At 55.3% G+C, this 24,350-nt stretch overlaps 1 protein-coding gene across 1 annotated transcript in view; it reads right to left on the reverse strand.

The window, feature by feature from the left end:
* The window catches only part of SRRM4 (serine/arginine repetitive matrix 4), a 46,752-nt gene extending 27,620 nt beyond the window's left edge, over positions 1–19,132 (reverse strand). Inside the window, exons 1-2 of the mRNA XM_053959756.1 lie at positions 18,919–19,132; positions 2–145 (exon numbers count right to left, since the gene is read on the reverse strand). Of these exons, the coding sequence (XP_053815731.1) occupies positions 2–145; positions 18,919–19,049 (275 nt within the window). The 5' untranslated portion in view covers positions 19,050–19,132. The remainder of the gene's footprint in view (position 1; positions 146–18,918) is intronic.
* Positions 19,133–24,350: the final 5,218 nt, after the last annotated feature.

A 24,350-nucleotide genomic window follows, 5' to 3' on the forward strand; every position in this document is an offset into this window, starting at 1 on the left:
CCTGCGTGACCTGCGGTGGCCATGGTCTCGTCTGTCCCTCCCCTTGGCACAGCCATTGGTGCTGGCGGGCTCCCTGACCACGCAGCTGCTCAGCTTCTCGGGCCGTCTGTCCTCCGCAGGGTACGGCAGGCAGCTGAGCGTCCCACTGCCGGGGCAAGAGGCGACAAAGAGCCGTCAGGAGCTGTCCCTTCGGCTGGGGTCATTCCCCACCTCCTGGGGAATCTCCTTTCCCTTCTGCAGTTAGGAGCTGTGCAGCTGTGAAGGAGAGCTGCAGGTTGCTCTCAGTGCTCAGTTCTGCCGTGGGAAGTGCTCCCACAGGGCTCTGGAATGCCCCCTTCCCAAGCCAAGCTGCACCCCAGCCCAGGCATGCTGTGCTCATTGTTCAGGCAGAGATGCCACGAGCACGGTGCAGCCAAAGGAGCAGCTGGACAGCACAGGGCCAGATCCAATCCAGTGGGAAAGAATAACAGGAGCCAGTCAGGACATCTTCACCTGCACTGTGGGGTTTAGATCACCGGCTCTGCAAAGACAGCACAGATTTTGCACTCTGATAGGAAAAAAAACACAACCCTTTCCCATTTCAATGTAGTTTTCCAAACCTGCTAATGCCTTGATAACACCTTGCCACACATCCTCATCCTGGACTGGCAGCAAACTTCCTACAGACAAGGTGCTGGGCTTGTGAACACACCTGGTCCTGCTGACAGCTCAACCTTGAGAACCTGGGACAGGCCAGCAGAGTTAAGGGGAACCACCTGGGCCAGGTGAGTGCCTGCAAGAACCCTGACAGCTGGCAAGGAGCAGAGCAAAGGCAGGGAAAGCCTGGAGGGAGTGGTTTCTAAGAAACACTGGGACTTGTGCAAGCTGAAATGGAGAAAAGAAGCCGCTGAATGGAGAAAACAAACCCAAACAAGGCTGCGTGCAGACACTCAGGAGGAAAGTAAATCGGTTTCTAGGCCCTGCAGATATTTATTTCAAAGAATGAAAAGATTAATGAAAAGCCATAAACCATACCCAGCAGGGGTGCTGAAAACGCTGGTGTTTAGTGTCATCCAGAGCATTATGGAATAGATAAAGCAAATGTGGGCATGTCCAGGCCCAAACAGTTTGTGGGGTGATACCCTGAGTAGGCTGGGTTCAACTGGCACTAAAAGTGTCCCCATTTTAAAGCCAATCACAGGACTGGGCTGTGGGTGCCACTTTAGGGTCAGCTCTGCAAAGTCCCGTGACTGTGTCTGCCATCAGACCTACCCCTGTCCTTGGAAAGCAACACTCTGGAGCCCTCAGGCCATGTGGATCCCACCAGAGCAGGGAGAGGCTGGGATGTCCCCCTGCCAGCCCTGCAGCCACAGTGAAAGATGCTTTGGCTGCAGAGACCACCACAGCCATCACTCATGGTCTGTGGAGACAGGAACAAGGCCCAGGGCCAGGTGTGTGCTGCACATCTGGGGGTTAAGTGGGGGCAAGAGGGTGACTAAAGAGCAATGGCACGTTAAAAATGGCCCAAATAGGCATGGCCAGAGCCTTGCATGCCCCAGGGAGCATCCTGCTGCCTGCCTCAGCCATGAATAACACTCCTTGGGGTTGGAGTTGGCACAGGAACACCTGCAGAAGGGTCACCCCTCTCTTCCCACCTCTCTCTCAACAAGCATCCACTTTCTCTAATAGCCAGCTCCTCCTTGGAGCCCATTTTGTAATGCCTTAACATTTAAGGATATGCACAGCCAAATGAAAGGATCAGTGGGGGGAAGCTGGGTGAAATGTTTCTGGCCCAGAACATGCAGGAGGTGAATAGTCTCTCTTGCTTTTTGTCTGTTTGTAATAAATCCCTCAGTCGCTTCCCAACATCTCCATTGTTTTTAACCATCCAGGAAGCTACATGGTTAATAATTTTCTGTGTGCCAGCTAATTGGCTTGTGGCCTTTCCCAAACCCCTTTTAAGAACAGCCTTCTGAGGCCCAATCATTAGGATCCATTAAAAACGTCCCCAGATTAATGACCTGTGCAAAGTCTGAGCTGGATGCACTCCAGCAGCAGAGGCAGGAGGGATCCTCCTCAGGCTGGCAGCAGGCTGGAACACCACTGCCAGGACCTGGAAACATCCTTGTTCACCCAGCCTCTAATGGGATTTCCAGGTCCTGGGGTTAAAACATATTGGCCTCGAGGCAATCAAGGACTTCTGTCCTGCAATGTGCCAGGCACCATTTCTTCTGGGCTTGGAAGTAATTATTGATGGAAATAATTATTCTCCAATTCCATCAAAGGCTGGCTTCCATTCAACCAAATGCTCCCCTCTGATGGATGCTGAGAGTCACTAATGCTTTAAACTGGCTAGTAATCCCCTGGCGTGGAGCTCCATAGACATTGATTGAAAAAAAAAAAAAAAATATATATATATATATATATAAACACTTTCTTTTCTTATTGTCTTTCGTGTCTTTCATGACTGATATAAAAGTGATGCAGTTTGGTGTGAATGATCTCTGTGGCCTCAAAGGAGGGATTATCACACCTTCCCTGCTGTTTGTGCCTGCAGCAGAAAAGAAGAAGCCTCTGTGGGTGTTTTTGCTGGAGCTGGCCCAGGGAGAGCAGCGGGGATGCTCAGCAGGATGCTGCTGGGAGCACGGGACTCACTCAGTGGGTGTGCCAGAGGAGGCAGGAAGAAGAGGAGAAGGAGGAATGCCCTGCTGGGGGGCAGCACTGCTCCAGCACTCCTAGTGAGGAGCACGGCCTCTCTCCCCTGTGTGTTGGTTGCATGTTTGTCCCTAAGGATGCACTCACTCCTGGCAGTCAGACCAGGACAAGGCAGCTGCCCACCCATCCCACCTGCCTCCATTTCCACTTGGCAATTTGATCACTTGCACTCGTTTTTCTTTTCCCTTCCTTTCTCCTGTGCAGAAATCCAGCCTATCCATCAGACCTGTCCAGAAGCAGCACAGCTACTGCTGATGGGAGACCCCCAGAGTAGGGCACCTTTGGGCTGCCTGCCACCCACTCAGTGCAGAACATGCCCTGTGCAACCACCCACCACAGCTGGTTCATCCTGTCCCTTCCCATCCCAGCAGTCTCTGGTCCAGGAGGGGGTTTTGGGCTCATGGCAGATTTTGCCAATGCCACAGTGGCTGGAAGAGAAGCAGCAGGCACACAGTGCCCTCAACTCTCCACCAGCACAAGCCTCTCACAGCCCAGCTTGCCCACCTCCACACTGTGGTGTCAATTCGGGTTCTCACATGTATTCCCTCTCTAACAGAATGTGCTGGCAGCAGAGGGTCATGATCTATTGCCTACCCTAATACAAATGATGCAGGAAAGGTCACTAATGGGAAGGAACCCAAACATTCCTTATCTGAAGGCAGATGAAACCATCATAAACCACTATGGCCACATGGAGGAGAAGGGATGGGTGGCTCTTTGCTGCTGGCAGTGCCCTGAGGCCAACCCACTCTGCCACCCTTGCGTGGGGAATGGATGTCATCCCCAGTGTGTGGGGATACCATGGAGACCAGTTAATGACTGCCCTTGCCCACGGACAGATCCTGGCACTGCCCACAGAGGATGAGACAAAGGCACAAAGCATTTGCTGCCTAAGGGAGCAAACTCCCAAACCATGCCCATCCCTCCATCCTGGGCTGCCATGCTGCATGCCATGGCCAAATGCCATCTCATCAGGCCATGAAATGTGGCACTTGGTGACGCACACAGCTCGGGGAGCTGAGCCCAGTGACACCCGTCCCCCCCGGCTCCGCAGTGACAGCAGTCAGGGGGGTTTGCTGTGCACTTGACGTTCCCTGGGTGCTGCCATCGCGGGGCACTGCCCTCCCCTGCCCACAGGCTCCCGTGTCCCAGCCCAGCTCCCCTGGCCCTGCAGCTGTCTCCTGCCACAAACCTTCCATCAATCAGCCTTTTCCCCGCAGTAACTCATCTCAAGAGGAGACAAAAGCAGGAAAATTGTCTCCCTAGTGACCGACCAGGGAGACAATTCAGCTGCCAGAGTGTGGCACCAGACCATCTCCCCACTCAATTGTGCTGTCCCTCACCTCCACAGGATGGACCCCAGCAGTTCCAGCCATCGGTGGCCTTGTGCAGCCCCTGTGTCCTTCCCAGCTGCCCTGCAAGCAGCAGTGTAAGCAAACTGGGGCTGGACCATGCTAACCAAGCAGTTTTTGGGGATTTTTTTTTATCCTTTATTTTCCTTTGCACATGCAGCTGGGTTGGGTGCTGGATGCACAAGCACTTCAGAGGCCCTAGGCACTGAGTGCTCTTGGCAGACCTGCACTGGCAGCACTTCCAAGGTCAGAGGATTTGGGATAGCCAACACAGAAACTTTACTACATTCCCTGCTTCAGCCCTAGCTGGCTTCATGTTCCCATCATCTCTATACCCTCAGTGAAAAGGCAGGAGCAGCTTCAGCCAACCAAACCCCCCAAACAAAAAAGGCTAAAACATCTCTGATGAGCCTAAAAGCTGTGAATGTTTCACTGGCATTACATGATGAAGGATGGGCACCTTGCCTGGAACTGAGAACATCAGGACATGGCATCCTGAGGGGAGGCTGGAGAAACTCCTGTGCCTGTAGCTGCTTGCACCAGGGATGTTCTTGCCACTTCTCCTGAGTAACATGCAAAAAGTGCATGGACAGGTGATGGAATATCCCATCCTTCCTCTCCTTTCCTCACCTGGAAGTTTTGGCTGTGCAAGAGAGGGCAATGGTGGGCCAGGATCCCTGCTCTCCCACATCCCTGCACTCTCTGCCACAGCCATATCACATGTGCTTCTGTCCTGGACTCTAGTGAGGGTGATCTGAGCTGCTCAAAGTGTTTCTAAAATCCACCCTTTGGGCTGAGAAGCCTTTTGGCACTGGCAAAATGAGCCTGTGATTTTCTCTTTCACTCTCTGGGTTTGCTTATCTGATTGAAAAAGAAAATGGTCAGACCATTCCCTTGTCCCCTGAAAGGGAGGGGACAGAAAGACTGTTGTGAAGACATTTCCCAGCAAAAACTCCAGCAGATGTGTTTATGTAAAGCTCTTTGAAATACACACTAAAAATACCTCTTCAAAATTAGGAGATGGGGAATATTGTGAGTGCTTCCCACAAGCACACACATACACACACAAACACCCATGGCAGGTTCTTTGCCCACCTCATTCAACCCGTTATTATTAGTGCAGCAGGAGCCCTGCAGTTTGTTATTGAAAATTATAATAGCAAATCACTGAGATATTTTCCTTGATTACACAGACTCCAAGCCAGTTCAATTTTAATCTTCTCCCTGCTATTTTTTTCTGTGTATCAGCAGAGGCACCAGCTGCAGAAAGGCACGTGGGTTTCTTGAGGCAGTTCAAACGCACAAGAGAAACACAATTCTGTACTATACATTTTTCATAAGATTTTTGCCAGTTGCGATTCTCCTCCCCCTCCTGCTCCTGGGAACCCTGTGTCCTGGCTGGATGCGGCTCCTTTTCCTTCTTGCACTCCAGAAAGGTTTAAGGACTGCTCTCAGCACATCCCGGGCCAAAAAAGCAGCTTGGCTCTTTCTTTTCCAGCAGTTGATTTATTATGCATGGTTGGATCAGAACAGAGGAGCTTCCCTGCTGGAAGAGGCCGCGGTGGCGGCGCAGGATCAGTGCCAGATGCTCCGGGGGATGCTGTGAGGTGGCAGCCCACGGGGAGGGCTCTGTCCCGGCCACCAGCTGGCAGCGGCGGCGGCTCCTGCTGTGCAGCAGGGGATGGACAATCCCTGCAGAGGGAAAACTCCACGGGGGAAAGCGATGCCTCCGTGAATCGCCTTCTTAGGCAGGGTCAGGCACGAGGGTGAGCACAGCCTCTCTCTGCTCCCCACAGCTCGGTTTCCTCCGCCCCAGGGGCACCAGAAGCCACATCCCCTGTCGCCCTTCCTTCCCGAGCACCTTGCAGGGCTCGGTGTCCCTTTCCCTCGCTGCCAGCGACCCAGGATGGCTCTGCTGACTGCCTGCCAGCGACAACAGAGAGAAACCTGAGGAATATGGCACATGGTCACATTGTTTCTAAAGAAAACCTGGACTGCTGCCCCATCTCGAACGGTTTCTACGGCATCTTGTGCCTCCCACGCTGCCGGCTCGGAGGTCCCTGCGGAGCTTCCTGCCCGTCAGCACCTGCACACTGCCGGGCCAGGCTTGCTCTCAGGGGGACAACCTTGTGCCTTTCCTGTCCTCAAATCCTCCTCCTTAGACAAACACCCCGCGGGTTCCCATGTCTGTACAGGAGCCAGTTTTCTCCTCCATCAGGAAATATGACGAGAGGAGCTTTGGCGCTTTCAGGTGCCCGCAAATGGAGACGAAAGTGCTGACGTGCTGCCCCGTGGCACAGCAATCTGGCACATCCCTGATCCATGTTTTGGGGAATGCCGGGCTCCTGGGTGATGAGAGCTTATGCTAAATCACACCATTGCCCCACAGTCACTCTCCTCCCAGCTGGCCCCAAACAGCACTCCCGGCTCCTTTCCTTGCCATCACCCCCAGGCAGCCTGCAGCAGCCATGAAGGGGGTGAGCTGACAGCCAGGCATGGGGGCAACCCGAAACAGCCCTTGCAGAGCTTGTGATTAGGAAAAGTCTGGATCTGAGCTCACGTTTCCCATTAAACACTTGCCCACAAGCAGCACAGGGCAAAGCCAAGCTGGGCAAAGGTCAGGACCAAGGAGCTGGGAGGAAGTGGCTGCAGTTGGGCACTTCTCAACACAGCATGGGGAGCCAGAAGCTGAGGATGATGCTTAACGCTTTAGGAAGGTTTTAACAAAAAAAAAATGAACTCATTGATGTCCTAGAAAAGAAGTGCCTTGGCACTGCCTGCAGTATGGTCAGGCTGGAGGGCACCTTCACACCCAAGGGGCTGCACAGTGCCAGCCTCTGCTCCTGGGACCTTCAGATGTGCCTGCTTCCCCCCGTTGTCCAAACCCCGTGCTATTTGGCATGGCAAACAGCAGTGAAATAGCGAATTTGCCAATAACAACTGGTTAAATTTTAATCAAATAGGGAATTGTAAGCACACAGTTACCCACAGCTCCTGGGACCACTGAGAGATCACTTTAAAAATGAATTAGTAATTAGGCACTTTGGAAGCAGCAAGGAGAAGATGGCTGGAGAAGATCCACTTGGAGCAGCAATGCTTTCTTTGCCACTCACATAAACTTTTTCCTCCTCTCCCTTAATTTCCTTCCTTTGAATTGTCAGTGGATAAAGGGAGAGCACACTGGAGGTCCCAACACTCAGGTAACTCCAAGAACACAACCTGTTCATGAGCTGCCACCTGCCTGCAGAGCTGCCCTGGAAATGCCTCTGGTTGAGACTCTCTGCTGCCCCACCCATCCATCCAGGCTGGGGACAGGGACACCCAGGTCACCAGATGCTGTTCATAAACCAGCCCCATGTGCCAGAACACAGGCATGGTGCTCACTACAGAACAGTGATTTCCAAGGGCTCAGCTTGAAATTACTCCAACATTAAAAAATGCTCAACAACCCCCAGGACACACTCAGGCATGCAGCCAAATGGATGTCCCCAGCTTGGGTGCCAAATGGGTGTCCCCAGCCAGGGCATCACATGGGCAGGGTCTGGTGAGGAGGGGTTCCCTGGCCATCCTTCTCTTTGGGACTTGTCTCCTGAACATCCAGCCCCCTGTGATGTACAGGGCTGCACTGCCAGTGCCACCTGGGGCCAGGAGGGCTCCACGACACCGTGAGGAGCAGATGTCCCCACGCAGAGAAGCATGGGCAGAAATTAGCTCCCATGGGAAGGAATTAACCAGCAGATTTCTGCTGCTGAGCAATGAGCCTGCAAGGATCCCAGCCCAGCAAGGGATGTGGAAAGTGGACTTTAAACTCCCACCCTCACTTTCTGATGGGGGCTTTTTATGGCCAGAAAGGCCCTTTGCCTCCCTGTGTGTGCAGTGGCAGCTGAGCTGGGAAGCTCCTGAACTGCAGCTTCATGGGTGGGAGTGTTTGGTTTGACCCCAATCCTCTTTCCCTGTAACACCCCCTGGTCCTGTAGGAAACACCTCAGTGGTCAGGCTGCCTGTCCAGGAAGGACTGGTGAGGAGGTTTTGAGTAAAGGAGAGTTTCTGGAAGGGAAGACAGGACCTTTTCTCCTCCCACTGTGCTCCAAGGAGGAAAAGATTGGTCTGTGCCATCCCTGCCACACACAGAGCTGTGGGGTGCTCAGTGCTGTGTGAGAGTCAGAGCCAGAAAGAAACCTCCTGTCTGCTCTCAGGCAGGAGGTCCCCAACCATCCACACCACCCTGCAACTCTGGACAGTCTTTTAAATCATCCCAAAAAAGAAAAAAGGGGATATTTGTCAGCTTGCTGCTTCCTAGGGGGAAGATTTGGAAGAGGCAGGTGAGTCACTGTGGCAGACCCTGCCAGGACAGGCTGCAGAGAATCATTTCAGTTTCCATCCCATCCATCTTTAATTGGGTGTAATAATAATTTTATTGCTTGCTGGGATTTGTGAGGCTGAACTAATATTTGTAAAATGCTTTGCTATCCTCAGCTGAAAGGCAATCTAGAGTGGCAAAGCCCTGGTGTTATTCACATTTGGATAATCCAGAATTATTCATAAACAAAATCAAGATTATGCAAATATATTCATTAGTTCTCAGAATACCTCCAGGAAAATAGAGGAATTAGTTTTGTTAACAATTATGTATTATGTAAGTGTGTGTCTAAGCACGCACAGCCCCGGTGCTCGGGCACATTCACCTGGGACTCATCCCAAGATCCTAGAGGGCTGGAGAACAAAGGTTTGGCCTGTACAAAGCCACCACGTCAATTCTGGGATATGCTGCTGCCCCACAGCAAGGCACAGCACACAGCACAGAGCCCTGTGCCCTGCCAGGGCCCCCCTGGCTGCCCTAGTGACACCCCCAGTATCCCCTCTGTACCCTCACAGACAGCCCACATGTGAGCACCATCACCTTACCCCCCCAAACCAGCCTTCCCCACACAAATGAGGGCTTTCACACTACATGCAGGGCCAAGAGGCTGTGGATTTGGGACCTGGAGGCAGCCCACTCACCCAGGGCCTGCCCTTTGTGCCCAGCACAAGCCCTCACACGATGCCAGCTTGTGCCCAGCCTGGCTTTCAGCAGTGTGTGACCATCTATTTGGGATGTGCTGGGAAATGGGAGATGAAGGTGCAGTGAAAAATACTGCATGGTTTAATTAATGCCACATGCCTTTCACTCTATAGGTTGTGTGGATGGTTAATTATTTTTATAAAGAAAATAATTAGTCCCAATCAAGGCAGAAGCTCTCCAGAATTACAGCTCATTAACCGCTCTCACATTTTTCTGTTCTATAAAAAGTCATGTGGTGCTGATGAAGATTATAGACCCTTGGAATCAGCATTAAATACAAATTCAGACAGTGTTACCATCCTATTACCATCAACTGCATCGACTTGGCTTCAGTAATTGCAGCTGGAGATGAAGGGCAGGGATTTCTGCTCCACACAATCTCTGGAAACAAGCACCCTGCCCATCAGTTTGCCGCAAACAATGTGACACCAAGCCCTGACTTGGCTGAGTGCAGCCCTGAGGAGATGACAGCCACCAAGGAGAGAGGGAAAAGCTCTGCTGGCCATGTGAAGATGAGGAGTGTTCAGTTCCTGTTTGCAGTGGGGCTGCTCCTGCACACAGCAGGAAGCACCCTGAATCTGCCCTTTGGCAAAGCCACCAGTCCAGTGCATGCAAAGGGCCAGGAAACACAGAGGGGACAAGGAGAAACCTTTAAGTAGTGGGATTATCCTCATGGGACATGGGGAAAATAGGGCATGGGGGGATGCTCTTGCCAGGGATGGGGGAGCATCTGCAAACATCTCCCTCTGGGCTGTGCTAGTCCAGGCACCGGTCCAGTTCTATTGAACGTGGCAGAGACCTCGCTCAAAGCCTAATTGAAAGAAATCACAGCACATTAAAGGGAGTTCAGGTCAAATCAATACCAGCGTGCTGGGGAGGGTGAGCGGGGGGAGCAGGGCACTGGCTGAGTCCCAGTGCCAGCTCTGCAGGCAGGGCACAGGCTGTGTCCACAGGCTCCAGTGCCTGCTTTTCCACCACAGGCAGGCGAGGTGACACCCGCTGTCCTCTGCTCCACGCAGGACAAACCCGGCAGCAATGCAGGCTGAGGGCTGGCTGTGGCAGCCAGCAGTGGGGAGGGGTAGGGGAGCCACGGGTCCTTAGGATCCTGCTTTTTAGTTTCCATTAATCAGGGATGGATGTGCCCTGGGTGGCATTCACAGCCCAGAGAGCTGGCAGGCAGCACTTTGGACCACAAGCCTCCACTGCAAAATTAACCCACCCGTCCCCATGGCACATCTCCCATGCCCAGAGCCCTTGGGCATCAGAGCCTGCTTGGGGGATCGGGGAAACTGAGGACTCTGGGTGGAAAAAAGCACTTGTGGTGAACTCCTGAGGCAATGGGGGAGTAACTACTGCCACAAGGCAGCACATAGCAGGAGCTAAACCTTCCACTGGCACGTGCTGCCAGCATTGTGCCTTTGGCTCTGCCCCTGCAGGTGCAGAGATGCTCCACACTCATGGTGAGGGCAGGGTTAGAGACAGGGACTCTGGCAGCCTGGATTCACCAAAACATCCAAAACCCCTCCAAAATATATGAGGAACATCCTTCACCCTCACTGGCTCCTGACTCACATGTGGGAAGTGTTTGGGAGAGCACAAGAACTGGTCCAAAACCACACCAACAACTTCTCCAGCCACCAGACAAAACTGAATCCATGCATTTGGGGATGTTCAGGGATCCTGGGGGAGATGCAACCAACATATCCTGTGCCCTGCAGAGCTCAGCCCCACACAGGGACTGAGGGGGGGTCCCACTCCAGAGTCCAGAGGAGGTCACCAGGAGACCAAGATTAGGAGACACAGGGCACAGCCAGGCCCACAGCCCGTGGGTCCCACCATTCCCCAGCAGGTCAGGCTGCAAACCTCCCCATTTCAGGGGTTACACCACAGCTCCCTTTGTTCCTCCTCCACTGGCAGTGCCCACCCAGACCCCCTGCACCTCCCTCTCTGTGGCATTATCCTCCTGCCCCTCTGCTGCGTTGGCCCTGCACCATCACCCTCTAACCCTGCCAAGGTGTGGCTGATGGGCAGACAAAGGCAGGGAGGGAGTGGAGATAAGGGATAACCACAGAGGCTGCCCCACACACAGGGAAGGGCAGGTGACTCATGACAAGTTTTGTTGCTTTGGGGTTTTCTTTTCTGTAAATTGGCAGTCTTGGAATTTTCAGGAGAATAAAAGCCATATCCCTTCAAAGAAGTGCTGAAGCCAGTTGTCTTGCTTGTCCCCATCATAGCAATCCTGACCAGGGGGATTTGAAGAGGGCAAATGCTTTACAGGAAGTAAGTTTTCTGAGTTAAAGCACCAACCTCAGGAGTAGATCTGCCCAAATCCCAAAGTGCCTCCTGCACCCTCTGGGCCCCAGCCACGTCCGTGCCCTGGCAGAGCAGGGTTGCTCTGCTGGCTGCAGCTGATAGAGCTGTGGAGAATAAGTTCTGTCATATTTACATGCTCTTACAGATGGGTGTTACACTTGCACAGCTCTGCTGGGCAGGGGATTGTACGGCAGCTCCAGCTGACCCACAGATTAATGCAGCAGGAGCTCTTTAACTGTGAAATCTCTCTTAATGCAAAAATATTTCTCTTGCTGGGCAGTAGCTAATTCTTCATCCTAATGGTAATGTAGCCCAAATCCCAGCCTCCTGCCTCACTCTCTTCCAGTCACCCTCCAACACATGTGGGCACAGAGATAAATTCAATACAAGTAGCCCTTTGCCAAAGTGCCGTCAAGTTCCAGAGGGATGATGCACTGCTGGAATTTGATGTTAGTGGCAGTGCAAACCCATTTTCTCATCACTGCCTGTGGGTCTCAGAGCACTGCAGCCACCCTTCAGCCTGCGAGACAGGCACCTGACCCCAGCCCTGGAACCCAGCAGCAGAAAGCCCCCACTGCCCATACCAGCAAGTCACAGCCTCCCCTGCCCCAGCAAGGAGAGAGAAGAGCAGCCCCACAGGCAGCAGGACCCTGCCCACAGTGTCCCCTCTGTCCACCCAGGCACCCACTCGGGGGTGAATGAGGGGATGCCCCCAGCTGGGGCTGGGCAGCAGCTGCTTCTTCTTCCATTAATGACGAGACATAAATTAAACATGCAGAGTTAAACGGGTCATTGGTGGAACCCCAGCCTCGCTGCCTCCATACCAGAGACTCATTTCAGCCTGCCTCAAACACCAGTGCAGTTTTTAATAGAGTTTATTTTGCCACTTGCATTATTTTTTGTAAGCCCTTCCTGCAGTCCCTGCTGTGTTGGCAGGGAAAGTGTTCCCGCCGCGTGCGAAAGAAATGGCTATTTTTAAACTCCCCGTGTTTGTCAGCGCTTTCAGCTCGAGTGCCTGATGGAGAAGCCAGTTTTGCAGCACCCGGTGTCCCGCAGAGGGTCGCGTGGCCTTTGCCAGGAGATGGTGGCACAGACCTGGGCACTGTGCCTGGCCACGCTGCCGGGGCTGATGGTCCAGCCCGCTCATCCCTGGCACGTGCCAGATCCACGCCAAAGCCCTGTTCAGGATGCCATGCTGCTGGGACCCACCACTCCCACCACATTTCAGGCATCACAACCTCTGTGCCTTTGCAGACACCTATGAAATCATCAAGCAAGGCTGCAAACACAAGCTGGCTCCCGGGATTTGGCCTTTCTCCCTGCCCTTTGATGGGAATGCCAAAGGGCTCCAATCCAGGCATCAAACACAGGCCTGTTTTCCAGATGATGGCACCACCAGGGATTTGGGACCAGAGGAGGACCCAAGGGGGTAGGAACTGTGTGGGATTTTCTGGCCTGGGTCAGGCTTTGCAGTGATGAAGAGGTTTCAGTGCCCACAGGTAGAAAATGAAAGAAAAAAAAAAAAAAAAAAGAAAAAAAAAAAGAAAAAGGGGAGAAAAGGAAAGGGTGGTCATGCATGAAATGATTTCATTTCAGTGACGCGGGGGTTGCATTTGATAAGTGCAGCTTATGGAGAAATGGAGGTGTGGAAAGGTACCATGGAGGAGCCATGGAGGTGTGGGAAGGGGTAGGAATGGGGCTGAGCAGAGAAGGCCAGGGAAATCTCCCAAGCGCAGGGAGCCTGGTGAGAGAAGGGACCCCGACACACCATGAGAATGGGACCTGCAGAGGCCCTTTCTGGGGTCAAGCTGCAGCAGGACAGGCTGTCCCAGATGATGGGGGCAGGATGGTGACAGCAAGGAGACACGAGCAGCCACAGGACCTGGCGCTGGGCAGAAGCTCCTCAGCAATCCCTGTCATCAAGGTCATCACTGCTATTTATTATTTAGGGCCTCACAGCCCTAAATATTCATTAGCAGGACTTTGTGGGAGGGGTGTGAACACGTGCATGGGGTTCGAGTGTCCTGCTCTCTTGCCTCTCCAGGGATGGGATAAAAGCAGGGATGGGGACTGGCTGGAGCTGGTGCTGCTACCTGAGCCAGGCAAGGATGAACTCCAGCCCTGCGAGACCCTAAACTGTCATATTTTGCCCTGGCCTGGTTCTCCACACTCCATGAAACAGCCTCACACAAGCGTGGGGATGTTGCTGAGGCAGGGAGGGGACCCCATGGTCAGCACAGAACCCTGAGGTGCCAGACCCCACCAAGTGCTACCCTCACAAACCCAGCACCCCCAGCATCTGCAGACAGGGGGCTGCCTGGCAGCCAGGCCAGTGTCTTCAGTGGGTTTGATCAAGGGTGAAATCAAATATTTATACAAAACCATTCTCCAGCCAGCCAGTGAAACTGTCCTTCCTTTTGCTTCCTTCCACCTGATTTCATCCCTCATCTAAAGAGATGGGATATGGTGCTTCCCCTGGCACAGCGTGGACACCACAGGCTCCCCCTTGGCCAGAGTTAGGGCAGCAGCAAATCCCGGATTTAGGGAGACCCCCATCCTGTGTCTCCTCAGCAGTTGCTGTGGCCCTTCACTCTGCAGCAGGGCAGGTTGTGTCCGTGTTCTTGCTGGTGAGCGTGGGAGCAGGACCCATGGTTTGGGCCCCAAGCAGAGCTCAGCAAAGCTCTCAAGTGACTTTTACAGGTGAGAAATTACCTGTCCCCAAAATCACAGCGTTTCCCAGTGGAGAGGCCAGCAGGGTCACGGTGCCCAGCACCAGTCCAGAGGAGAGGCAGATGGACAGGGCCGGGGGAAAGGAGAAGGATGAGGATGATGAAGGCTCTGTGAGCAGCAGGGAGTGGGTCCTGTGGGCATTCCCAGCTCTTCCCCTCACTCAGCTGCCCCCAGCCCCGCGGCAGTTCCGAGCTGCCTAATTAGCTCTCCCTGCTCCCAGCGCCGTCCAGCTGGAGCCGGAGGGCAGGGGCACACAAAAGCCTCGCTATTGACAGCCCCTCCGAGGAAGGGGCTTTTCTTCTCCCCCTCGCTTTTCTTTTCAAGCCCCTCTCCCCCCGTGTTGGGCCGGGGCCACGGGCTCATTAGCACTTGGGCTCGTTGGATGGAGGCAGCAGATGGCAGCCAGGCGGCTGGCGCGGCCGGCCCCGCCGCCGCCTCTTGCCGCGGAACAGATGCCCGGCCAACAAGGGGGAGGATTAACGGGAGTGGGGGGCCAGCGGCACTGCAGGGCTGCCAGCGGGGCTTCCTCCCCGGCAGCACACCGCACGTCCCCGCCGAGGGGCTGCCAGCCCGCTGGGGACTCGCGGGAGCCAAAGGAAGCCAGAGTTTGGGATGGCCAAAAGTCGCTGCTAAGGTCACAGGAGAACTGCAGCTGCTTTGTGCACTCGCTGGGGTACTGAGACCTCTGACACTGCAGTGCCGCGGCTGCTCCTGCCTTGTCCCAGTGCAGCGGGGAGGACACGTCACCCTTGGCCCAGCACGTTTGCAGCAGCACCCAGACTTCTTCAAGATCACCCGCAATGGCAAACGATGGCTTAATCCCACTTCAGCAGCACATCCCTCCCCCTCCGTGCACGGTGCATCTCGGGGGATTAAGGGTTAAAGCACAAATCCCCAGCGCTGCCCTGATGTGACCCACTTAGACCATCTGGCAGGGAGGGATGCAGGAGCCTCCTCTCCCCAGCGCTGCCGGCACTCACTCGGCATCACCGGCTGCCCCAGGAGCTGACACCAGCACCCGCAGGCCCCAGCCCCAGAGTGCCCAAAAGGGGATTTTGGATGAATTTCTGGGGACAGGGCAGCTCACACCAACAGTACTGTGGCTGGCAGTGTGGCAGCAGAGAACTAAACCACCCCCAGAATCATCCCACAAGCCCCCAGACTCCCACCAGCTCCAGTTCCTGGGATACCCTGGAGCATTTCCCGCCTGGATGTCCCCAGATCCCGGCACCGGTGCTGATGGAATTCTTAGCAGTGCTTGCTCCAAGTGGGACAAGGCTCCCAGCCCTGCGCTGTGCCCGAGGTCACGGCCAGGGAAGAGATGCAGACAAAAGCTCAGCCCAGAGGGAGGAAAGCAGATCCTGCTCTGAGGCTGCAGCCAGAGCATGCTGTTCATACCCATCCCGAGAGGCCAGTGGCACCTTTACACAGCAGATTTTAAAAGCATTTTCAGTTCACCTCAGCCAAAGCCCCATCCTCATGGCCCAGTCAGAGAGACTGAGGGCACCCCAGTTTGGCAGAGGGGCTCCGGGCAGGGCAGGTGCCTGTCCCTGACCCCATCCCTCCCCAGCACACTGGGCACAAAACCCCCTCAAATCCCACACTGGGATTTTGCATATGCTGGAGCAATTCCCCTGCAAAGGCAAGCTCTGGGTCAGCCCCAGCCTTTCCCAGCCTCCCCTCACCACGCAATCTCCCACCCTCAGGTGCACAGCAAAGCCCCACCAGGCCCTGTGTGGGCAAAGGTTAATTGGAAAAGTCCCTTTCCCCATCACCTCGGTTTTTCCTTTCACTCTGCAAACTGGTCAATAATCCATTTACTTTGGCAGAGCTCTGCTCTGGACACAAAGCTGTCTGGGGGGCTGGATTTCATGCGCCCACAGCCCCAGCAGGAGGGAAGGTATTAATATACTCTTTTGTTCCAGGATGAACCATGGGTTTAGCAAAGCTTTAACCCTCCCAACCTCCAAGACAGCTTGATGGGAATTTAGATGGAAGAGGCTTTACCTGCAGAAGCATCAGGAAGGTAGTGGTGAGGGATGGGGCAAGGGGAAAAAGCATCACTTTCTGTCCAGCTAACTCCATCACTGCCCCACAAGAATGCAGGATTGGGCCCTTAGCCATTCTCAGGGCACCCTGCAGGATGCTTTGGGCTATGGACACTGGGGGGGTCCCTGGCAGGACCCCCATGCTGCAGCTGAGTCCCTTGACACTCCACAAGGGCACAAGGCCAGCCAGGAAAACTGATGGGAGGTAGGCAGCACTGGCCTAGAAACCATGGCATCATTTCCCCTGCTGTGGGAAGCATGGAGCCAGATCCAGGGCAGGGTGTTTGCAGGGGACCAGCTGTCAAGTGTGGGAGAAAACAGGAATCCAGATGGTCATCTTAATATTTCATTTGGCTAACTGGTCTCCCCATCTCCTCTCTGGCACCACAGTCATTTGCTCTTAAATTAGTTGGGAGTATCGTCAGGGAAGAGAGGCTGATCCAAGCAGTGGCGCAGCAAAACCTTCCGGAAAAACAAGCCCAGAGCGGAGCCAGGCATGGAGACCACTACAAGAGGAGCTGCTGCAAGCCTTGGGTCTGTTCTTGCCACGGATGGGGAGCAGGAGCCTGGCTCTGGCTACTGCTGGACTACGAGCCTAGGGCCAGCTTGGGGACATCACTGTGCAGCCCAGTGGGGACCTGCTGCAAAGCCCCTGGGGCTGTGACATCTGGCATCTCAGAGGTGTGATCCTGCCCAGATGGCAGCTCGGGCTCCTGGCAGAGCCCTGTGGGATGTGAGCCGAGCCAGCAGCACCGATGAGAAGAGCTGGGAACCACAGCATCTCTGTCCCCGCAGCCTTTGGTGGCAGCCCCTGGAGCGGCAGAGCCCCTCCGTGCCTGGGGCAGGGCGAGGTCAGCGAGTGCCCCGCGGACCACGGGGTGAGCCCCGCTCTGTGCAGCTGCCACACCGCAGGGAACATCCCCGGGCCCGGCCGGCACACGCCGCCAGGGGACAAAAGGAGCCAGGCTGCACTGACCCGGCAGCGGCGTGGCCAGAGCACAGCCCGGCGGGGCCACCTGGATCTGCTGGGGCCACCACAAACCACAGCAAAGCCGAGTTGGCGGGGCCGCTTTGCTCTGTGCCAAGAGCTCCTGGACTGTTTCACTCCCACCAGGGCTGTCCCTACCAACAGCACGGAGAGCTGCACACATTTAGGAACTTTTTAATGGATCTGCAACCACCCTGAGCCGCGGTGCTCAGCCCCACCACAATGTCTGCGCAATCCAAACTGCTGGCTAGATAGAGTAGGCATCATTCCTGGCACCCAGGCTGGCTGTATTTCCCCAAAACCCGAATTAGTTGCCTTATTACACCTCCAACTGCAAGATATTTAAGCAGCACTGCTCACTCAGGAACCTCCAGGCAGGAGTGTGTGTGTGAGTCAGCCCTCAGCCCTTCAGGTGCTGACCATACCCGATGCAGGGATGGAGAAAGACACGGTGGTTCCTCTCTGCCACAAAGGCTGAAGCCCTGCAAACACTGCCTGTGGAAACAAGAGTTTCTTCACAACTGGAGGCCAAACCCATGCATTTCCCATTTTCCTACCCAGATTAATGAAAATCAGAGAGATGGGAAAAATTCACGCTCAGCAGCTGGGCTGCAGGGGCAGAAGGGACCCCCATCCCCACTGCTGCTGTGGCTCACAGCCTCCACTGGCACGGGAAGCATCTGAAATGGCTCATTCCAAAGGATCTCTCTCCTCCCTAGTACGGGCTGAGCCCCCAACACCCAGCCTCCTGCAGACCGAGCCCCTCTCCTCTACAGACACAGCACCTCCACGGAACTTTGGCTGGTTCCCCACACCAGCTGGGCAGAACCCAACAGAGGAAAAACAGCGCAAAGAGAGAGGAGATCCAGCAAAAAAGTCCTTTGTTTATAAAATCAGCACAAATAGGAGATTATTAACAAATACTGAGACAATCAGCAAAATAAAGCTGGTCCAAATTAGAGTGTGCATGGCTGTGAGGAAGCCACACAGACCTTTGCCTGTGTGACAGCTTGGCAGAGAGGCTCAAGGGGTACCTGCAGCCCCCTTGCCTCTTTTCATAGGTTTCTCAGTTGCTCAGCCTCTAGCAAACATGGGGGCATCGGCTTTCCTGGAGCAGGAGGACAGGACAGGTACTGGGTGAGCAAAGTCAGGGCTGCTTGGCTGTGGGACGTGGGGGACACCATCCCCACAGCTGTCCCTGTCCGTGGCAGTGACCAGGCTGCTCGTGCTCTGTGTCCCCGGGGGGCACCAGCCTCCCCTCGGTGACAAGGCAGGGTCCAGCCCCAGGGGGTTGTTTCCCTCCCCAGGCTTCACCTTCCCAAGGGTCTGAGGTGAAGGGCTGACACAGAGACAAGGCCACCAGCAGGACACACACCCCAGGGCTCTGCACAGCGGGGATGGAGCTGCTCACACTTTCCAGCTGATGCCCTCCACACCTCTGTAGCCCAGCTAGAGCTTTGCAGACTCTCACCCTGCTCCCAGGCTCCAAGCACCACCGAGCCAAAGTTTCCCAAACATGCTCTGGAACACAGCATCTGCCCAGGGAGGGGGCTCAGCCAGCCAGCATCCCCCAGCCTCAGGCATGGGGAGGGTGCCCCGGCTCCTCCAGCCACGAACTGCTGGTGGCGGGGGGACACACTCAGGACTCTCCTTATGGTGGGAAGAGGACTAGAGGTGAGGGGTGCAGGGTCTCCCAGAGTGCCCCCCCTCCTTTGCCCCGGTAGCCCTTACCTGGGCAGCGGCTTGCGGGCGGTGATACTGGCCACGATGATGCTCTCGGGTCGCGGCGTGGCCACGGCTTTGAAGGTGCCTCTCCAGAACTTCTCGAAGAGCTGCTTCTCGCCCTGCTGCACGCCAGCCATGGCCCCGGGGATGGCCTCGGCCGGCCCCGCCGCTGTCCGCGGTGCTGAGCGCTACATCCCCCGCGCCGCTCGGCCCGGCCCGCAGCCCGGCCCGCTGCGGGGAGTGCGGCCCCGGCCCCCCCCGCCTCCCGTTTTGTGCCGGCGGGGCGGGGAGAGGGGCCGGACCCGCCGCCGTCCCCTCCCCGGTACCGCCCCCGCCGCAGCTGCGCCCGGAGCGACGGAGCCGGGCCCGGCGAGGGGGCGGCTCCGGGGGACCCGCGACCCCGCTCGGGTCGTGTCCGCTCCCCGCACGCCGCTCACCCCGCCAGGTGGCCCCTGGGGGAGCTTCCACCCCCTCGCAGCCCCCAGGGCTGTCCTGCGCCATCCCCATCATTTCCTTCCCCAGCGGACAGGCCACTTCCAGCTCGCTGCCGGATCGGGGCCACCGCTGCACTTTGCCCTTTGCGGGGCACAGACCCTCCAGGGCACAGCGAGTCCCCGTCCCCCACAGAGGCTGCCAGCAGCCTTCGTGTTTGCCCAGCCCCGACCAGACACAGGTAAAGAAAGGGAGAGCCTGGAGCCACAGCTGAGGGAGAAAGCAGCAGGAGGCCGTAGAGACCGCTCTGTAACTCGTCCATACCGAGATCCATATGGGACAGAGAATTCGAAATACAACCCCTTTCCCCGCTCTGCACCCCAGTTCCCGTTTAACTGGGAAGGGGCAGGGATGGAGCATGCAGTTCCTCGGCTCCCGTGCAGTGGCAGGCTGGAATCTCACAGTGGGGTCCCAGCCAGCACAGAAAACAATTCCTCACCTTCCAGGCAGGATTTGACCCGCCAGGAGCGGACGCGTGGGGGAAGAAGAGCTGGGGCGGTGCAAGTGCAGCGCTGCGATTTCCCTCAGCCTCTGCGCTGAGTACAATAAAAACGTCTTTAGGAGAAAACGCTTCTTCTGCCACATGCTTTGAAGAGCAAATAAAAGCTGGTGACCTTGGATGAATGAGACTGTCTCTATTGTGCCTCAGAAACCCGCACGATACGCTTATGTAAGCGGCGGGGGGATAATGGAGCCGGGAACAATAGGCGGTGGGAGCCGGAGAAGAAGGAAAATCAGGGGGAAACTTAATCGCTTCTTTGCGACAAATACAACACGAGCAGAAGGCTCGTTCTGGCGGCGTTGTTTGCCAACTCCTCCTTCCCTGCCCTGTCTGTGCCGGCGGTAGCCGGGGTCAGGAGCGGTGTCCCCGCAGCGCCGGTGGCACACGCGGGCTGGGCTTTGTGCCGCGGGGCCACGGGCGGCTGGGGATGGATGCTGGGGAAGCGGCAGCAGCGAGAGCGGGCACGGATCCAGCAGGGCTTATAGAAACACTGTCATCTCTGCCAAACAATGCCTAAAAACCCGACAGGGAAGGACAGCGTTCATGCACGGCGCAGAGATGCTCGCTGGGAGGCTGCTCCCCGCGGAAACCGCCCAAAGGCGATGCCTGGGAAAGGCCGGCTCGGAGCTGCTGCTCCAGCCCAGGGCACGCTGCACATGCCGTGGGCAGATGTCAGAGCGGGGATCCTCCAGGGACAGTCACAGGCAGGAAAGGGCAGGAGGAGCAGGAGAAAGGGTTTGAGAGGGCTAGAGCTGCCGCGCTGTGAAAGCACGGCTGGGGAGGGCACACACAGCAGCCCCAGGACAGTCACCAGCGGCCCAGAGCTCTTCTCCTGCAGCTGGGCAGGGACAGGGACTCCCCACCCGAGCAAATCCAAGCTTGGTTTTCCTCTGGCCCTTCCAGTCATTTCTACAGAACACAGGCTGCTCATTAGGAACCTGTTTCCCCCCCAGAGCACATTAAACTCAATAAATGGAGATAGGTGTAAGTACACACACTCCCCAGTCTTGCTCTGTTTTGTTGGTGAGTGACCCAAACGTGAGGAGAGGGTCAGGCAGGAGCCCCACCGGCACTGTCAGCCCCAACCCTCCTCTGGAGCCTCATTAACCACAACTCCTGCAAGGCATCACCATCCCCTGGGCTTTGCAGGATGTGCCCAACCACCCCTAGCAGCAACCAGTGGCACTCCAGGGCATTTCACCCCCTTCCACCAGCGATCTCTCCAATCGCCCTAACATTAAGTCCCAAATAAAAGGAATAATAAATGTTTGCACTATTAAATTAGCAGCACGGGTGGTGTGTGGGCAGGAGGAAGGCTGCGATCATTACAAGAGCCTCTCTCCTGGCACACCTTGTGGAGACATCAGTGAGCCAATTAAGCAATTGGCTCGGTTAACGGAGGCTCCCAGGAATAGACTTCCCTGCTATAGAATAACTGCGCAGTAATAAATTGTCTCATAAATAAACAGCCTGAGAAAGCATTACAGGATACCCAGAAAAAGCACTATATCACAAGCAGAAAGGATGCTGTGCGCTGCTGCTGTGTCTGTTAACCCGTGGCATTGCCAACACTTCTCTGAACTGGGGCTGGTGTCCCTCTGGGGGCTGTGGGACTGGCCCCATGGGGGTGCACGTGGCCACAGCATCCCTGGAGCCCCCGCAGGTGCTGCCTGCCCTGTGGGACCACTGTTTGCCAGCAGCACAGAGCCCTCACTTAGTCACCCATGGGAAAGCCATAAATGCCAGCCCGGGTTATTTACAGCTGCAGCAGTAACGTGGGGCTCTGCCAGGTTCAAATGTTTGCTATAAACTGTAGCAGAGCGAGTGAGTCCTGGGATGGGAACAGCCAAACTGAGACTTAAAGGATAATTGCACTTTTCCTCTTAATCAGAACCCAGTAATAAAAGAAAATATAATAGTATAAAATATAAATAATATAAAATATAAAAACTGCCTTCTTTAAAGAGCTCCTCTTTCATTATTTGGGTTTTTTTTTGAGTGACACTTTTAAAGGACTTCCCCCGTGTGCATGGGGGGCTGCAGACCAGGCTCTCCCGAGGCTGCTGGTCCCCAGCCCTGCTTGCCACACTTGTCTCTGCAGCCCTACAACCCCCTGTACCCCACAATTAAACACCCAGAACCCTCTTTACCTCCCAAACTTCCCCTCAGCATCCAAACGCCCCTGGAAAATGTGAGAGGGACCCACCTGGCTCAGGGACAGAGGAATTCCAGCCATGCCTTCTCCTGCTTTTCCCTCTTCCATATTTAAAAGGCCCCGTGCCCTCATCCTCTCTCACACATAGGCTTTGATTCAGAGGGTATGGAGAGAAGAGAGGGGTCCCTGCTCTGGTGAACACCCACTGTGGGCGTTGGGCTGCTGCTGAGGAGGAAAAGCCCAAGGGAAGCAGGGATCAGCAGGAAGAAGCTGTGTGTGTGCAGGAGGTACCCCAAGGGAGGGAAAGGAGAAAATGTGTTTAGCTAGGATTAAGTTTTAATCTGTTCCCCTTAGTAGGGAGAAGAAAGCTGGGCTTGTCCTGGAGCTGCACAAATATTTTTCTATAAATGTTGGGTGTTGTTTTTTTGTTGGTGGGTTTTTTTTTTGTTGGGGTTTTTTTTTGTGTTGTTTTTTTTTTTTTTTTTTTTTTTTGGTTTGGTTTGGTTTGGTTTGGGTTTTTTTTTTTGGTTGTTGTTGTTGTTTGGCTTGTATCCAGTGGGAAGAGCCAGAGCCTGGTTTTGCTCAATCCACCCCATTCCCACCTCCACATGCCATTGGCATGGTACCACTCCACCCATTCCCCAGCCAAACAGGTTTGCTGGGAGGGCAGAAAGTCAGTAATTATCTCTGGAAGCAGTCATTATATCAAGAGTCAATAAACAAAGGCTGTGAGTGCCCTCTGCTCGTGGCACTCCAGAAGCACCTACCAATTATTCCCTTGGCTCTGCCCTGCCTGGCAGGAGGGGGTCCTGCAAGACTCTGCCTGCTTTGGCCAGGCAGGAGGAGCAGGAGGAGCAGGAGCAGGAGGAGGAGGAGGAGGATGAGGAGTGATGCTTGGCTATGGGAGATGTGGATGGATGCTGAACTGGTTTGGCCATGGACCCGTGCCGAGGATGTTCACTGGGGCTGGATCCAAGCTGGTTTTCCCAAGAAAGGAGTGAGTGGGGAATGGCCTGCAGGGTGAAGAAGCTGCAACAGCCACAGGACAATGTGTACTGTGTGCCAAGTTGGGAAAAACCCTCAGATGGTGTTGGGATGCTGCTACTGGAGCACCTTTAGCCTGGTAAGAGCATTTAGGAGAATCAAACTGTTGCAAGAAGGAATTCACCACCTCTCTAGGGGCAAATACCTGTTTTATGGCCTTTTCCCCTGCAAGGCTCCTGGCTGACCCCTCAGCCCTAGGCAGAGCCCAGCACCCAAGTGTCCCACCCTGCCTGTCCCCACATCCAGCTGCATCCAAGGTTGAGGCACTCATCAAAGATGTCTTTTCTTTTCTTTTTTTTTTTTTGTCCTTCCTTTCTCCACCCACAGAAAAGCCATTTCCACCCACAGGAAACCCAGGAGTGCCCATGGCCCTGGGGCAGCTGCAAGGCTGTGCTGGCCCCTTGGGCACAGGATGGTGGCAGCAACCACCCTGTCCCCTCCCTCCATCACCCTGCCCAAGTTCCTCCAGGCAGTAAATAAGGGCAGTGGGAAGTGGAGCTGCAGCTTTTCCTGCAGAGTGCCAAGGCTGTGGGCACTGGGGGCATCCACTGCCCACAAGGGCCACCCATCAGTGCCCAGCTCAGGAGCTTCAGGAAGCTGGACCTGGTGTGAGGGGGCTGATATTGGGGTGAAGACCTGTGCTCCCCTTGTTTGGGTCGATAAAGGATGCGGATGCCCACGTCCCCTCCATCAGCACTGGCTGCACTGTGCCTGTGCAGGGAAGAGGGAAACCTGTGGGGTTTGAGTGTGAAAAACCACGCTGGGAGTGAGACTAGCACGGGGTGGGACACCCCCAGCCAGCCCCTGGATCTCAGGACACCTCTCCATCATCTCCAGGCGGACACTGGATGCCTCTCCATCATCTCCAGGTGGACATCAGGGACCTGCCAAGCCTGTGTCCCCCTCCCCAGGACCACGTGTGTCCCACCCCGGCTTTCCGTGCTGGCCTCCGTGGAAGCAGCCGGCTTCTCTGTGGGCAGGAGGGGGCTCTGCAGCTCACCTGCCCAAGCGTCTGCTCCAACAAAAGCCTTTTTCCCTCTCTGCTTACCCAGCGAAGCCGCCCAGCCGGATATTTTGGCGGTACAAGGGAAAAAGGTGCAGGACAGACGCTGTGAGCGCTCCCAGGCAAAGCCATTCGCAGCCGCCGGGAAGAGCGGAATGAAAGAGCAGGAGCAGAGGGAGGCAGGGAAGCCAGGCCATGTTCTTTTCTCCCCTTTGGCTCTAAAAAAGCTCCAGACTGGAAAG

The sequence above is a fragment of the Vidua chalybeata genome, chromosome 18, assembly GCF_026979565.1.
Source record: "Vidua chalybeata isolate OUT-0048 chromosome 18, bVidCha1 merged haplotype, whole genome shotgun sequence".
Classification (NCBI taxonomy): domain Eukaryota; kingdom Metazoa; phylum Chordata; class Aves; order Passeriformes; family Viduidae; genus Vidua; species Vidua chalybeata.